Source organism: Balaenoptera borealis (genome assembly GCF_965194805.1).
Source record: "Balaenoptera borealis genome assembly, chromosome: 6".
Lineage (NCBI taxonomy): Eukaryota > Metazoa > Chordata > Mammalia > Artiodactyla > Balaenopteridae > Balaenoptera > Balaenoptera borealis.
Window position 1 is genome coordinate 26,628,520 of NC_138863.1, and position 16,480 is coordinate 26,644,999.

The window sequence follows — 16,480 nt, forward strand, 5'->3', positions numbered from 1 at the left end:
GTGTGAGGTGATACCTCATTGTAGTTTTGATTTGCATTTCTTTAATGATTAGTGATGTTGAGCATCCTTTCATGGGTTTGTTGGCAATCTGTATATCTTCTTTGGAGAACTTATAATGTAATTCTAATCAGAATCCCAGAATCATTCTTCTTTTGGAACAAAGTTATTCTAAAGTTTATCTCAGAATGAAAATGTTGAATAGCCAATAAAATTTTTAAAAGATCAATAAGGAGGTGTCAGATATCGAAATATAAAGGCATAATCATTAAAACATTGTGTTGCCCATGGAAGCCAAGGGAACTAAATTTAAAAAGCCTAGAGACAAACCCAAGGATTCATTATACGATAAGAGTGATATTTCCTATTAGTGTGGAAAAGATAGCCTAGCCAATAAATAACAATAAACAGTTCTTATGAAGCATTCCTTATATGCCAGTACAGTACTAGTTGAAGGGCTTTGTATGTGTAAATTGTTTTAATCTGTACAACCCTGTAAGGTAGGTATTATAATTATTTTCTCCTTGACTAGCTTTTCCCAAATCACAGTTGAGTAGTAGTAGAGGCAGGATTCAAATCCAAGCAGTCTCTCTCAGAGTTAATGCTTTTAAACAACTAAGTTTGTCCTGTAATCAGTGGCGTTAAGTAATAACTTTTTGGAAAAATAAAATGAGATCTGTACCTCATACAGCACATTAAAACAAATTTAAGATGGATGAACATAAATACATTCCAGATAGATTAAAGAGGTAAATGTTAAAAATGGTATCTTAAAAGAATTAGGAGAAAAACTAGGTGTAGTCAATGATAATAATGAAAATGCTAACAATTGCTAACATGTACTTGAGCACTTATCTGCCAGTCACTGTGCTAAATGTTTCTCCTTTTTCCAATTACATTAATATTAGACATTTTAATCATCAGTTCTGGCAAGACTGTGTAGTAAAAACAGGACCCTAAAATATTTCAGGTGCAATTAATTGATACAGGCCTTTTGGGAAGTACTGTGAAATGCATTACAAGGCCTTTAAACTACGTATTTTTTTATAAGCTCATTGAGGAAAAAAAAAAAACTTGTGTACTTGTTCACAATAAATGTTTGCTAAACTGTTAACTCTGTACTCTGATCCAACAGATCCATTTCCAAGAACCTAGTCTAATCCTAAATATGAAACCACCTTTATTCACAAATATATTTATCTTATCATTATTTGTGGTAATGAAAAATTAAAGACAACTTGAAGAGAACAGTAGGAATGTGGTTAACTGTCTATCACAGTGGAATATACAGCTTTTTAAGGATCATAAAAGTTCATCTACGGATGGAAACATTTATCAAAGAATGTTAAGTGATATTAAAGGACAAATGTTTTACTTCTATGTATGGTACAATTATAACCATGTAAAAATGTTTATACTTGTATCAGCCAAATGCAATGTACGGGCCTCTTGGGGATCCTGATTTGAACAACTCGGCTGTACACACACACACACACACACACACACACACACACAATTTTTGAGACAGAGATATTTGAACATGGACTGGCTGTGCATATTAATTATTGTGTTAGAGGTAATAATGCATGTGGTTACATAAATACACATTTTATCTGTTAGTTTATTAGAGATTCAAGCTGACAAATAATGTAGATAAGATATGATGTCTGGAATGTGCTTTAAAATACTACAGCAAAAAAAAAAAAAAAGCTTGTGGGAGAGAGAGAACACAAGATTGGTCACCAGCATTCGTGATGCTGAATGATAGGTACAGGGGAGTTCATTATTCCATTTTCCATTTGTGTTTCTTGAAATTTTTCCACAGTCAAAAGTTAGAGAAAGAAAAAAATGAAAGCACTAAGGCAAGAAAAAATTGCCTATGCTTAGGAAAAAACACTAAAGAAATACAGGAAAATATAGGTTATGTTTAGGTACTTTTCATGATTTAATTCTACTTGGAAGTTATCCTGAGACTAAAATTTTTTTATTTAAAAAATGTGTGCATGAAGGTGATTATTTTAAGAATGTCCATAATACAAATAATATCATGATAACAAGTAGCTGCAACAGCTAGGGAATAGTTAAATGATACTCTCTCTAATCAGAGGAATGTTAGGTGACCATCTGAAAACATAACAATGATGAGTGAGTTACCAGATTTTAAAAAATAGTTATACATATATCCAAATAAAATCATTACATTTGAAATATTAATATGAAATATATGTATATGACTGAAAGGGAATATGCAAAAACAAAGGTAATTATATTTCTTCTAATGTTGCTCTATTATTTATCTGACTTTAAAAAATGGGGCAGTGTACGGGAGTTCCCTGGTGGGCTAGTGGTTATGATTCCAGTCTTTCACTGCCGTGGCCTGGGTTCAATCCCTGGTCAGGGAACTGAGATCCCACAAGCTGCACAACCAAAAAAAAAAAAAAAAAAAAGGGGCAGTATAAATGTTAGGCGCAAAATTATTAGTGATGTATCAATAATGTAGTGACATGTTAGTAATGGGAAATTAAAAGCTAGGAAATGGAAGACATTTGAATTGAATGCTACAGTAACATTAGGCACATCAATGAAGTATTTTTTTGTATACCAATCTCTCCTCCCCTATTTTCTTCATTCCCTACCACTCCCAATCCAAATAATTAAGTATTAATTAGGTTTCATCCTATATCCGTCTTAAACAGCTGGCCATTAATTTTTCTTTTCTACAGAATTAAGTAAAACTAGAGTCCAACATTTATTGAGCACCTACTCTGTGCCAGGCAGACGATTAAGTGCTGAAAAATTAAAGGCGAGTCACAGGAAATTAAAGAAATTATAATGTGATGGGGAAGCAGACACACAAATGACTATTAAATGATGTTATGGGTACAGACATGATAAAAATATTCTTTAAAAAGGGGGGAGGGGAGTGTATAACCCTGCCTAGCAGAAGGTAGAGGAAGAGAAGTTAAGGGTGATGGGAAAAGGGCAAAAAGAGGAACTTCCGAAAGATGGTGATGCCAAGTATAGCTTTAAATACTTAACTGGAATTTAGAGGAAGAGTCAAATTTTCCAAATCATTATTTCTCAAGTTTTAATGTGCAAATTACTTTGGTGATATGGTTAGAATGCAGATTCTGATTCAGAAAGTTTGGAATGATGTCTGAGATTCGATATTTCTAATAAGATCCCTGGTGGTTCAAATACTGTTGGCCCATATTAAGTAACAAGCTTTTAAAATGGAAAAAAACCACATAACTTGTCATGGAGCCATGAAACAATGTGATGTGTTCAAGTATATACAAATAGCCTGGTATTCCTGTAGGGCAAATTGTGTGAAAGTAAATAGATGTTTTTGTGCGTTACCTCAGAGCTTGGATTTATCCTATACCGTCCATTAGAGTTAGCGATTATGACAGAACTGCTGACTTCAGGTAACAAGAAGGTAGGGAAAAGACAAACTGAAGAATTGATTATTTGCCAATTGTGAGGAAATACCAAAGCCAACTTAAGGGCCTATACTCATCAAAATATTCAAAGTCATGAAAGACAAGATAATGGAACTATTTCAGATACGAGAAAACTTTAAAGAGACCTGCCAACTGAATGGAGAGTGGTCAGGATTTTCTGTAAAGAACAGTATAGGACTAATTGGTGAAATTTGAATGAAGTCTATAGTTAGCTAATAGTTAATTATTAACTTCTTGGTTTTGATAGTTGTGTGGCTATGTAAGAGAATGCCCTTGTTTTTGAAAAATACATATGGACATATTTAGAGTAGAGAAGCCTCATGTCAGTATTTCATTGGCATTCAGAAAGATGAAGCCAATGTGGTAAAATGGTAACATTTGGGGGATCTGAGTGAAAAGTATATGGGACTTCTTTGTATTACTCCAAGTTTTCTGTAAGTCTGAAATTATGTCAGAATTAAGTTTTATTTTTTAGAGTGCACAGAGAGAGGAACAATAGCACCACAACCCACACAAGTCAGAACCCTAAGGCTCAGCCTTCTTCACCCACACTTCCTCGTATCTAAACCCCATTATCAGTGTGATCTTATGCTTCAAACCGGCTTCTCTGTATTTCTACCAATTTCAGTCTAACTTAATGATCCCTTATCTGTACTGCTGAAATAGCCTAATCAACTTTTATTTCCCTTCAATCCCTGCAGCAATTTATATTTTCAAAAAGTAAATCTAATTATATCACACCTGCTCCCCATCCTCATCCTTTAAAATGTTTGACAGAGGGAATATTCTTTAATAGAGTACCCCTAAAGCCCTACTTACATAGGCTGTTTCCTACCTATTCGTGGTTTCCACCGTGCTTCCTTACTCTATGCTACCTGGCTGCTGTCCACTTGCCACATTTTTCCCGTCCCCTGGTGCCTTGGGCCTTTCTACCACTCTCTCTTCCCTGCCCTTACTATCCATCTGCTGTTTCTGTTCCTATTTTGTAATCTAACACTTAATCTGGGAAGCCTTTCCAAGAGCTCTCTTACTAGTTATACTCAGTATCTCCTATCAATAGTACTTCTGTTTTCTATCACACATCACTTGCAGTTTTTGAGAATGCCTATAAACTACATCAGGGGCATGGTCCATGCCTGTTCTCGCTCACCACTGTGTCCCCAAGGTATAACACAGTGCCTGGCATGTAACTGGCTCTCTATAAGGTTACCAAATGTATAAATGAAAGGTAAGGAAGGGAAGGCAGGAGACAGGAGAGATGCTGGGCCAAGATGTATCTTAAAATGGAATTTAGGAGAAGATTTGGGTAAGTGAGAACTGAAAGACTGGGAGGGTTATCATCAGGACAGGTGAAGAGAAGGTGAATTACACTCTGAATTGCCATGCATCAAGAGTCCACTACAACCTTACAAGACACCAAAGAGTAAAAGGGGGAAAAGTGTAAAGAACACTTTTGAGTAAAATTAAATAAAAAGCATCACTTTAGTGAAGGTTAAGGTTTCTGATGTGCTTTTACAAGACAAGGGGGGTGGTGAGTTCCTTTTAGAAGAGATGGGTTGAAATTTGCCTGGAATTTGCTTTAAAATACTCTAGAAAATGAGTGGACACTATTGGAACACCAACACATGCCAGGTATATATACATTTTAAAACCTAACAATTCTAGCTACCCCTTTGTAGAAATGAGTTTAGAATTATGTCTGCCATCTTATTTTACTATTTAACATCTTTCTCTGCATTCTTTTTCTTGGGTGGCAAGAAATCTTGAGGGCTGCCTTAGAATTCTGTTTACCGTTTTTCATGAGGGCTTTAAAAAGTTGCCATTGTTTTTTCCTGCATCTGCTTTTGCTTTCTGGCAATCTGATTCTCATTCCTTTGCAGTAATTTTTCCCTTCTCTGGTAACTTTTAGGATGTCTTCATACTTATGTGCTATATATATTTTTTTCATTTGCTTTGATGTTCAAGTGAGTTATTGAAATATTAGAGTTAATATCATTGTGTAAAAAATTTTGGCTATCATTCCTTCAAATATTACATCCCATTCATTCTATTCAATCCTTTGTTAACTTATTTTGGTTTGTCCTTTTTTTTCTTTTTTTCATATTTCCATCACTCTATTCCTTTGAGTTGTGGAATTACTCTTCCAACCCAATGATCTTGACTTTTAGATATGACCATTCTGTTATTCAGGGCAGTGAGCAATGATTTTGTTTCTCAATTTCAACAATTATACTTCCCATTTCTGAGGTGTCTTGGCCTTTTGCCTCTTTCTCTTGGCAATATTTGTTATTTTGAAGACCTGTAAATCTGTATTCTGTGAACCCACTAACTATTTCTTGAGATGGTTCTTCCATTTGTTGTTTATACCTTTTCTTTGTTTTACGCTACTGGTATTCAGATTTTTGGAGTCTTGTGTTCTCATCTTTAAAGTTGATATTCACCGTTACAACTTCTGCCACTGCTTTTTATGGGATCCTTCTCATGGAAGAGGAGGAAATTTGCACTCTATACTGTTTTCAGAGGCAGTTATGGATGGGCAGGACATGTTTCAAACAAAGTGGGGCACCCGGGCGTTGCCTTATCTACCCACCCATCCATTTCTCTACTGAAGCCTCAAGGACCCTGGTGGAGGTGTTGGCAGGCTGGCAAGTGTAGTCATTCTATTAGTTACTGCAGGTAATTCTTTCTTTCCTCCGGGTCTGGAGCTCCTTCGATTTTGATCACATTCTTGTGGCAGTACTTTCCCATGTGCTTTTGCAGTTTGCTTTTCAAATTTCGTAAGATATTAGGCTTTCAGAGATTGCTCACAAATTCCGCTCTACTTAAAATTTCCTTTTTTTGCATGCTAATGTGGATGTAAATGTGCCAATCTGTGCATCTATGCATAAAAATTTTGTCTATCATTTTTAGGGTGCTTTGCCATCTTGAAATCTGAGTCCCAGTCACTGTTGGTAGGCCATACTCTTTTTTCTCAGTGTTGGTGAGAATTTGGCACTTAGGCCTTCATATTTTTTCCCTATCCTTTCCACATCTCCAAACATTTCAAAAAAAGAAGCCAATTTAGTTATTAATCCAGTACTGGAAATATGGAGTTCAGACAGAACAACAGTCATGGTGAAACTAACATTTATTGCATACTTATGCCAGATATCCTTCTAATGACTATTACAGGAATTTATTTAATCCTCACAATCCCACAATAGCTGCTATTATCCCTATTTTACAGATAAGGCAACTGAGGCACAGAGATATTAAGTGACTTAAAGAAGTGAAAGAATGGTGCTAGGCACTGTCAGGAGATTGATGAAATCTGGTTATTGCTCTCAAGAGATCCCAGTCTGTTGTATTCTATAATCTTACTTAGTCCTGAGTTGTTCCCAGATTTAAGGTAAGCAGGAACTAACTTAAGGATTCAGATCATATTCAGCCAAGATTTACAGATCTGAACAAATCTTCTCTGTAAAATTCTGTAATTTAGAAGACTGTGAGAACAGATCACCTTTCCTCTTTATCCTCTTCAAATAATGGAGCAACTATAGGAAATTGGGCACTTCCTGAAGATGTTTTTAATGAATCTTACTTTGGTTATTTTCAGCTTAGTATTTCATCTTCGTATGTAAGTATTTACTTCATTATATATAATTTTGAACTGGTATATTAATATTCTGCAATGTTACAAAGTAAAAAGAGGTTAACATGCTCATTATATTTGTGTTAAGGAACTAAAACTTCACATTTTTCTTTCCTTTTCAGTACATAATACTTCTCTGAATCAATGGAGAAATGGATATTCTCCTATATGCAAGCCTCAAATGAGGTCAGAATCTTCTGCACAGCTGTTACAGGGAAGAAAGAAAAGACACTTGAGTGAAACAGCATTAGGTAGGTTAAAATGAGGACATGAGCACTAGTACTAAAAACTGAAAATAAAAAATTCTGATCTCCAAAGAACCTCTGCCTCATGGGAGTTATAATCTAGAACAGTCACTAATTACACAAAACATCCATGGTTCTATGAACATGAAACAGCATATTCATGTAGTCAATTCAGAATTATTTGTGGACTGGGAATCCATCCACTTTATGAGTTAAGGATTTCCTTCCTATGTTTCCTAACTAGAGTTATCTTCTACTAACTGTCCTCCTGGACAGTACTTTGTCTCCAACATTGTGTTCTGGACTCAAAATATGTCAGTACAACGTTGCCTTTTAGATATTTATTACCATTTCTGGTACCTATTGTGGAGATGTTGATTTCACTGAAGCTTCCTCAGAATTTTGATAAACTGGGTGAGATTCATCTAAGGTAACTCAACCGCCTGACTGAATTCCCCTTAGGAACGCACAGTTCCAAGATGAATAGAGATATCTCTGAAACTAGAACTCTGCTAGTAATACAAAGTGGGTTTGTTATGGGGATTTGGGACAAGATAGTTTCAACAGTTATTGCCAATAATGATAAAAAATAAAACTTAACTGGAAAGATGTATATTAAATAACAAATTATCTGTATACTCTATTGGTTCTTATTCATTGTTCCAGTGGATCTAACACTATATACATTAGTCAAGTATGTCTGAGGTACAGTATGTCAATACACCCAATAAATTCGAAACCATTTACATCCAAGATGTACTTAACTGTAATTATACATGGTGGCTTTAACATATTTATTAGTATGGCCTCTAGAAATCCCACCATAACAGACCAAAGTCACTACCTAATATCACACTACCTGATCAACTAGTGTGGAACAAAATTAAACTCCCACCCACATTCAGAGATATCATTATGCTTTTTTGGTGCCTTAACCTTAAGATAACGAACAGTCATCTAGCTTTTGAGGAACTTTCATACATCTTTGCCAAAATATAGGAAAACCTGTATCTCTTAATATAAGGATACATTATGAAAAAATACACATTACCTAAGATGTAAACTGTTTTACTTGAATTGATAGATCTAACTTTGAGCTAGATGGGAATACAGGAATAGAATGAGTAAAATGCTATACTACAAAGAAGTAACTAGACAGCTCTCTAGACAACAACCATTTTCAATATATGGATACTGATTTGAAGCAACAACTAGCCAGAAAAGACATTTTTAAACAACTGGAATAATATAAATATGAACTGTATATTAAATTTTACATTACACAGAAAAATATTTTTCAAGATCTGTACTAAAGTGAAATAAACAAGGGCAGTAAGAAAATAAACATATACTCACTAATAGACACAAAATAAATGGAGAAAAGGAACGTGGAAGAGACAGAAAATAACAAAGTTGGAAGTAAACTTAACTTTGTTATCAATATTCTGAGAGAAAAGAGAAATTTCATTCCTGAAATAGGATGTTATAATAGGAGACACATTTTCAGAAATTAGTCAGAAGATCAAGTTAAGGAAATCTCCCAAAAAGTAGAACAAAACGATATGAAAAAATGAGAGAATAGGCAAGAAAATTAAGAGGTAAGTCTTACAAGTTCAACCTCTGAATAAGTTACAGAAAACATGAACAGAGTAAAGGGAGATAAGATTAAAGAAAGATATGCTGGATAAAAACTGTCAAGACCCCAGAAAACGGAAATTGTGGCAGGATTGTGGCTAAGATTTTTCTAAAATTTCCTTAATTTTTTCATTTTTGATACATGAATTTAAAAAGATAAAATCTAAACAGATCAAGAAACACATGTTACCAAACTAGGAAAACAGAAAATTCTAATACCTACCAGTTACGTTTAATGTATGACATTCTCAATGGTTCTTTCCATGGCAGGAGAAAGAACTAGATTTGAAGAATTTGCTATTCAACGCACAGAACCAGGATCCCAGAGCAATTTTACTGCAGTTACTAATGTCAATGTTATATCAAGAACCCAGAATTCATCATCACAAGTAGGTTTTTGTACAGTGAACTTTTTTTTTTTAATAAATTTATTTTTTATTTATTTATTTTTGGCTGCATTGGGTCTTCGTTGCTGCGCGGGCTTTCTCTAGTTGCAGAGTTGGGGCTACTCTTCGTTGTGGTACGCAGGCTTCTCGTTGCCGTGGCTTCTCGTTGCGGAGCACGGGCTCTAGGCGTGTGGGCTTCAGTAGTTGTGGCTCGTGGTCTCTAGAGCGCAGGCTCAGTAGTTGTGGCGCACGGGCTTAGTTGCTCCGCGGCATGTGGGATCTTCCCGGACCAGGGCTCGAACACGTGACCCCTGCATTGGCAGGCGGATTCTTAACAGCTGCGCCACCAGGGAAGTCCCTGTACAGTGAACTTTAAAGTTGCTTTATGACCTTTAAAGCTGGCAGATCTGGTGGGGGATGGGGAACTTGTTATATTTTGTTAATCTATAACAGCCTTATTTACTAGCACATAATTAGCATATTTAGAATTATCTTACTAAGAAGCAATAAATTTGATTAAACTTTTTTTTTTTTTTACTAGGGAGCTAATTGTACATTAATCCTTGGTTATGGCTTTTTTTTTTTTTAATTTATTTATTTATGGCTGTGTTGGGTCTTCGTTTCTGCGCGAGGGCTTTCTCTAGTTGTGGCAAGCGGGGTCCAGTCTTCATCACGGTGCGCGGGCCTCTCACTATCGCGGCCTCTCTTGTTGCGGAGCACAGGCTCCAGACGCGCAGGCTCAGTAATTGTGGCTCACGGGCCCAGTTGCTCTGCGGCATGTGGGATCTTCCCAGACCAGGCCTCGAACCCGTGTCGCCTGCATTGGCAGGCAGACTCTCAACAACTGCGCCACCAGGGAAACCCCTTGGTTATGGCTTTTTTCGTATGTTAAAAACTTTAAACTTTATCATAACCATCCCTACTTCTTGACATGATGCTAAGTATAATCTTGCTAATAAGAATCCAGCAGTGTGTTCTTACTTTGTTCTGTGTTTCATTACCTGGGAGGGAGTATAGGTTAAAACGTGGGAGGATTTAGAAAAAACAGCATGAAGCTCAGGGACCCAGGAACACATAAATGAAGATTGTAAAAATGATCTTTATTAAATGGCTCACCAAACATTTCATAGCCTTTCCTAATAAAAAATGAGTTTGTTAAAAGATCATTTCACTGACATTTAGGGTGCTTTATGGTACACTTTTCTGATAAGTTTTGTATTTTAAGGCATTCATATTTTTAATGGTCTTAAAAATAGGCCTGAATGTGTCCACACACAAATGTATTGGTTCATAGAAGACACATATGCTTTCTTGTTTTTCTTAACATTTTATACTCAGATTTTATAACAATGTATAAAACTTAAAGACACTGCCATGTGATCTTTATATAACTCGTAAAAGGAGAGTATCATTACAGGTAACCAAATACTATTGTAAAACTACTGCAATCCTATCTTGCAGAATACTGCACGACGACGATTGCGAAGTGAGAGCTCTTATGATATAGATAATATTGTGATTCCCATGTCATTAGTGGCCCCAGCTAAATTAGAGAAACTCCAATATAAGGAAATAGTTACTCCAAGGTATGTATACTTACATTAATTTTCCTTTTTTTGAATAAACTTAAATTTTCAGCGAAGTTAAAATTTTATTTAATGAAAGGAAGATGTTCCTTTCTGCCTTCCTCCCATTTATATGGTTACATGGAGGGAAAATGGTGAAAGAAACTTTTACATTACTCATGCTGAAAAAAAGTGCCATATAGTATAGCACAACTTTAATTCTCAGGTTTTATTAAGAAATGGAAATTCCTAATACTTTAGCACTTTTAGAGTGTTTTTTCATTCAATATTTAGTTTTCTATTGTGTATATGGTACTAAAGGTACTTTAGGGATGTAAATAATTACAGTAACAGATAATCCTTGCTCTTTAAAATGGAGATAGATATGCACAAGGCTGCAGAGATCAAAGAAACCAACTACCTTTGCATAGAGTATTCGCAGTGTAAGATGATAACACCTGTGACAACCTATGCAGGGCTAAGCCAGAGACTGAGGTTTTGTGAAGGGTGATAAAGGAAATGAAGGCTGGAAAGAAGCTGTCACGAGATTGTGGAAGTCCTTGAATGCCATACACAGATCTGTTTCCTGCTGGCAGCAAACTGTCAAATTTTTTAGCAATGATGAAAGAGGTTTAAGATTATTAATCTGGCACCAAGAAGTAGAAAAGGATGGAACCAGAGACAAGAGCTGGTTGACAATTATAGTTAATTCCTACCCATCTCTATTCTGATTCTTTTATTCATCATTGCTTTGAGGCACTGAGAGAACTCTTAATACTCTAGGAGGTATTATGAGAATTTCTGCAGAGAATTTGTTGATATATTCTACATTAAGTGAAGAAATAACATTTGTGGTTAGATGTTCTATAGCAACAATGTCTTTCAATTTACACTGGTAGGCTGGAGCTGGCTGGTTGACCGGGTTGTTTAATATGTAGGGATTCTGTGATGAAGCTGTTAAACTCACACGAGGCCATGATGGGAGTCTTCACACAAAGAAACTGGCAAATGCTAAAAATCAGAGCTTTTTTCCTCTTTATTTTCTGAGCCAGTTTGTCAGCATACCACTAACTTATTTCAAAATTAGTACATTTTTTTTTTTTTTTTTTTTGTTACTTGCCTTTCTTTTATTTATTTATTTATGGCTGTGTTGGGTCTTTGTTTCTGTGCGAGGGCTTTCTCTAGTTGTGGCAAGCGGGGGCCACTCTTCATCGCGGTGTGCGGGCCTCTCACTATCACGGCCTCTCTTGTTGCGGAGCACAGGCTCCAGACGCGCAGGCTCAGTAATTGTGGCTCACGGGCCCAGTTGCTCCGTGGCATGTGGGATCTTCCCAGACCAGGGCTCGAACCCGTATCCCCTGCATTGGCAGGCAGATTCTCAACCACTGCGCCACCAGGGAAGCCCCGAAAATTAGTACATTCTTAGGTATAAAACGCAACTATGTAGAAGAGACTGTTTATTGTTAAGGCCAAAAGTAAAGCCTCATCTTCTCCTGTCCTCTTCTCATAATACAAATATGTTGTCTCTTTTAAAAGATAAAGGACTAAGATACGACCATTTGAATTATGGAAATCCCAAAGAAAGAAAACACTACTATCATAGCTGTGCTTACAGAATAAAATTACTACATTTAGATAGATTAACAAAAGCTGTTTGAAATTCGTTTGTATCTTCAACAGCTGGAGGATGGTTGTTCTTCAGCCTCTGGATGAATATAATTTGGGTGAAGAAGAGGTAAGCTGCCTTTCACTTACTGCACTTAATATATTATGAAGCCTGCTTAATTTTTTTTTTCCATGTGCTTAATTTGGTATTTGAGGAACATACACTGACTTTTTTAATTTTCAAAACTTCTTATGAAAAGAAAGTTCCCCTTTAATGATATTAGGAAAGTGTTTTGTGCAAATTCGACTACAAAGACAAAATGTATAAAGAATAAAGAAAAGCAAAAACAAAACATACCATTTCCTTACATGAGTTGTTGAAATATTGAATTTATGTGAATATATTCAATTCCCAGTATTAGTCATATTTTTCTGCATGATATTTAGTTTAACAGTCAAGCCTACAATTCTATATGCAAAATCTTGTGAACAATTGCTTTTGAATTTGGAAAATTTTGGATTTTAGAAAGTAATGTGGTACATATATCATGTAATACATGTAGGGTGTCTAGGACAGTTCTCATAATCAAATATTAATGTTTCTATAGTGAAATATTAATAGAAAGTAGAATAGCCTCACATCATTTCAGATAAGATTGTGTCACCAAATGAATTATGAAAACTTGTTTTTTCAGATTTTTGGAATTACAGGAAAGGGATTGTGGACCTGTATGGATAAAACTTATAGTAAGACAAGAAAAAGGGAAAGATACTATATAACCAAACTAATTCAAAGTGACAGTCTGAAGAAGCAGATATTATATAAAAGACATTGTTTCCATTACGATCTTTCTGTGCCAACTGATCATGTTTTTCAACTACCAAAATTTACTTTTTAATGCCCTTCCCTCTTTTAATGCACCCTTCCCTAGTTCAGAATGACCCTAGCCAGAAACAAAACCGAAGCCTGAGAACTCCAGATAAGTAACTCATTAAACTAATTCTCATTTACCTCAGACAGTTTTACTTTCTTTGCTATTAATATGTTCCACGAACAGTATACTCCATAAGGGGCAATCAATACAAAGTTTTGGATGAATAAAGCATTACGGATATTTTATGTAAGTGGAATGCACTGTGAACCTATATGTACTCAAGGTACTATAAGTATTCTAGGTAAGTCTTCAAGCATGACCCAACAGTAAAAAGTTTTAAACTCCCTCTTTTTAGGAATTTGCACCTCCTCTCATAACATCTGTTCTCTGACTTAGACTGCATTTATTTTAGAGTTTTCTTCCTATTGTTCTCTTGATGAGGAACTCGGACACCTGTTCTCATATTTCAAAATGTTTCTGATAAAAGCAAAACTTTTCATTTCTAATTCCAGGTAGAAGACCTCTCTGATGCAGTCTTCTCCCTAAGACACAAAAAATATGAAGAGAAAGAGCAAGCCCGATGGTCACTATGGGAGCAAAGCAAGTGGCAGAGAAGAAACAGCAGGCAGGTGTTGTAAACTTGAACCCCAAAACCATGGAATCCATGTGAAATCTCCAATAGTTCTGCATAATAACGAGGGAGACCACTGAAAATGAAGAAAACATACTATATAACATCTGCCATTTGTGCCCTAGAAGTGAAACACTGTTTATACTGAGTTTACATTCAAAATATATTCAGGCTAATTACATAATGATGAAAAGAGTTTTATATTTTACTCCACTCTATTTCTCATGCTAATTGTCAGCCTCAGTAATAGATTTAACTGAGCAAACAATATGAAAAATTCTCCATAAATAGGTCATTTCAGTGTACTGTAATGGTGGACCTAACACTAGGGATTAGAATCTGGGTAATCTGTAACAAAGCCACTTCAGAAATGTTTTTCTTAAAAAGAAACAAACCAAAAAAACCCTCAAGAAACCTATCAAGGGTAAAAAAGCAAATCGCCTAAAATACTTGGAACATGACTTTGAGGGAAGGGGGGATAAATCCTAACAACATAATTAGTAGTCATGTATTTGAGAAAACCCCTGGTATTTTATATTTAATTGGACTATTTTTTAATACAGCCAGAACTCAAAATGCAAGATCATGTTGAAATCTGATAGTCACTTTAGTGTGGAGCATCTCTCATTTATTATTTGTAAAACACATTTCTCTGTTTAGGTCTCAAGATACCCAGATTTGTTGTAGACCCTTATTCTAAGAGTTATCCTAACATACATGAGATTCTGTTCTCAACTTTCTCCACATTCCAGAGATCCAATTTTCCAGAAGTACAGAGGAAAATGTGACTCGAGTCCTTCATGGACAACATTACAATAATCATAGATACTCTGGGAACTCAGACTGTAAGAGTCAAGTAACTGTCTTTTCCTGTTTTCTGGAAAAAAACACACAAAAAAAGAACCAAAAAACCCCCCAAACTGTTAACAAAACAAAACCACTATAGTAATTTGGCAAAAGATTTCATAAAATACTATTCAAGTCTTTGAGATGTGAGGATAATAACATCAGGAAGAGCAGCAGATGAATTTTTTAAAATCTTTTGGGCAGCACTGTTTGTTTAAAGAAAAGCTACCAAGTTCAATTGACTTTATGAACAATACCTTAGGTTGTTCATAAAATGTTTGTTAAGACATCAACAAATCATTAAATATCTTCTTGATTTTCTTGCTAGAGCTTACAGTAAAAATGCAGAAGGACAGGACTTGCTTCTGAAAGAACACCCTAACGACTTCAGCGGTGGGCAGCACGGCGCTGCTCAGAGTCCCGCTGAGCCTCCTGCAGAGAGCCAGGACCCCGGTGCACACGCCTCCCCTTCACTCAGTCAGAGTCAAGAGATCAAGGTAAGAGTGTTGCACGTAACTAAACCTCCTTTTAACTGACTTTTAAAAACTTGTTTATAGAATTGCTTGTTGATAATTAAGGAGTCATCATTACATGACAAATTCAGTACGACAGTCCAGCACAGAACGCTGGGTGTAGGAATCAGAGGCTCTGTTCCAGCGTTCTAGTTCCATCACTAACTAGATACTTCCCTGACTTTTTATGTAACACGTCAGTACCTAATTCCACCTGTTCACTTATGTGTTAGAAAATGCGAATTCTATCAAAGTTTCATTACAAACCAAATCGGATTAAACAGAATGACACCTGGCACATAGTAAATGTTAGATATTTCTCTTCCCCTTATAAGAGATTTTTACTTGTCTCCCCATTTGTCCAGTTCTAACCCCAATGGGAGTGTTTTCTAACACTGCATCTATAAAGTTCTTGTACTTTTCTTCATCAGTAGGTGTTGGAAAAGAAGAACCATATCTAGAATCAAGAGAGTAGAGCCAATAGAAATTAATAGGCAAGTCATAGAAAGCACAGGGAAAGAAAAGTCAATAGGCGGCTGTAATAAAGATGGGATGAAAATGGAGATACTGAGGAAGACGATACAAACACTTTTAAAGGGCCTTCCCCAAAGTGCTCCTAGGCTGAAAATGAAGACCAGTGCCCTAATGGCAGCGTTTCCCTCTCCGTGGAAGAGGCAAAGTGAAAAAAATAATTCCCAAAGGTCCCTAAGTAATCCTCAGTACGTTCCATTTTGAGTTGCTAGATACTCAGGACCAAATGAGAATTTGTACTTTTATGTGCTAAAGAACAGAACAATGGTTATTACAAAACTGACATCTAACAGATTGAGACATGAACTTAAATTAGTTGAAACTTAACTGAAAACGATTTCTCTTTCAGTCTTTGTGGTGGGAACGACGGGCTTTTCCGCTGAAAGATGAAGACATAGCAGCCTTATTATGCCAAGATGAAAAAAGTGATCAGATTGAAAGATCAAGCCCAGCTTTCCACGGTGAAGTCTTCTGTACCAGTGCACCAGAGAACGGCCACCATCCACAAAGGCAGGCGGATGGAAGGGAGGAACACAAAACCCTTGGTCTAGGACTTC

The 16,480-nt window shown here is 36.0% G+C and overlaps 1 protein-coding gene, 1 long non-coding RNA gene and 1 pseudogene across 3 annotated transcripts in view; 2 read left to right on the forward strand and 1 right to left on the reverse strand.

Annotated features, from left to right (window-relative positions):
• Positions 1-9,406, forward strand: part of LOC309630740 (tigger transposable element-derived protein 1 pseudogene) — a 213,618-nt pseudogene extending 204,212 nt beyond the window's left edge. The window contains exon 2 of the transcript XR_014249514.1: positions 9,378-9,406. The product of XR_014249514.1 is annotated as a tigger transposable element-derived protein 1 pseudogene (transcript). The remainder of the gene's footprint in view (positions 1-9,377) is intronic.
• The window catches only part of KANSL1L (KAT8 regulatory NSL complex subunit 1 like), a 149,587-nt gene that overhangs the window by 131,653 nt on the left and 1,454 nt on the right, over positions 1-16,480 (forward strand). The window contains 7 exon segments of the mRNA XM_082396355.1: positions 7,215-7,343; positions 9,243-9,361; positions 10,820-10,944; positions 12,604-12,658; positions 13,916-14,028; positions 15,209-15,377; positions 16,273-16,479. Coding sequence (XP_082252481.1) covers positions 7,215-7,343; positions 9,243-9,361; positions 10,820-10,944; positions 12,604-12,658; positions 13,916-14,028; positions 15,209-15,377; positions 16,273-16,479 — 917 coding nt within the window.
• Positions 15,696-16,379, reverse strand: LOC309630757. The gene is made up of 2 exons (XR_014245920.1): positions 16,252-16,379; positions 15,696-15,849 (listed from the first exon to the last, which is right to left on the reverse strand). It is a non-coding gene; the product is annotated as an uncharacterized lncRNA (long non-coding RNA).